Source organism: Nestor notabilis, unplaced genomic scaffold (genome assembly GCF_000696875.1).
Source record: "Nestor notabilis isolate BGI_N333 unplaced genomic scaffold, ASM69687v1 scaffold4227, whole genome shotgun sequence".
Lineage (NCBI taxonomy): Eukaryota > Metazoa > Chordata > Aves > Psittaciformes > Psittacidae > Nestor > Nestor notabilis.
Genome location: NW_009936810.1, coordinates 20988 through 21774, shown reverse-complemented (window position 1 = coordinate 21774; position 787 = coordinate 20988). Strand labels below are relative to the sequence as shown.

At 44.9% G+C, this 787-nt stretch overlaps 1 protein-coding gene across 1 annotated transcript in view; it reads right to left on the bottom strand.

Annotated features, from left to right (window-relative positions):
* Positions 1 to 304: 304 nt before the first annotated feature.
* PSTPIP2 (proline-serine-threonine phosphatase interacting protein 2) overlaps positions 305 to 787 on the bottom strand; it is a gene marked incomplete at its 3' end in the record, with an annotated part of 12744 nt that continues 12261 nt past the window's right edge. Inside the window, exon 5 of the mRNA XM_010018535.1 lies at positions 305 to 411. Within this exon, the coding sequence (XP_010016837.1) occupies positions 305 to 411 (107 nt within the window). The remainder of the gene's footprint in view (positions 412 to 787) is intronic.

Here is a 787-nt window from a genome sequence, read left to right as displayed (position 1 = left end):
GTTCCTGAAGAGACCAAAGTCTGCTCTCTAAATCTATATATATATCTGTATGAGATATAGATATATATATGTATATATACGCTTTAATAACATTCCTGGTTGTGGGTTTTGTCTCTCGAGCTGAGCCCCTGTGATAGCTGGCCTCTAAAGGTGCCCAAAGAAGAAGACGTGGCATTGAGAAGAAGGAAGTCAGACGTTGCTGCACAGTTCAGCAGCAGGGTTGCACTGGGGGCTGAGGCATGGTGGGAGACATGAGCAAGAGCCAGGATCCATCACAAGGATGGTGGTGGATCAACACCCTGACCTTTTTCCGATGCAGTTTTTGCTTTTCCCTGAATTCCTCCATTTTCTTTGCTTCTTCCCGAAGGGTTTGTGCCAGCTGGATGTGTCCTTGTCCCACATTGTCTATTTCTGGAAAGAAAAGAAATTTAAGTATGTATACATATCTACAATGACTCTGTTGCTCAAGTCAACTGTTGTAGCTGACATCAAACTGACCCCACATCACACATCCCCTTGTAGAAACATATAAAAGCAGCAGGACCTTTGAAGCGGCATCTGAATAGCACTGCTTATGTAAGGGTCAGTCCTGCTGGGGCCTGCCTTTCACTTTAAGAAAATTGATATCAAGCAAGCACAGTCACATCTGCCTCTCACCCCTATGAATTCACGCAGGTTTCAATAAATGTCACCCTGAAGCAGGTGTCTGAAGGAAGTGTTGCCCCAGGTTAGAAGACAGTCAAGCTGGGGCACAGAAAGACTAATGCTAAAAAAAGCTCAGGCTCGT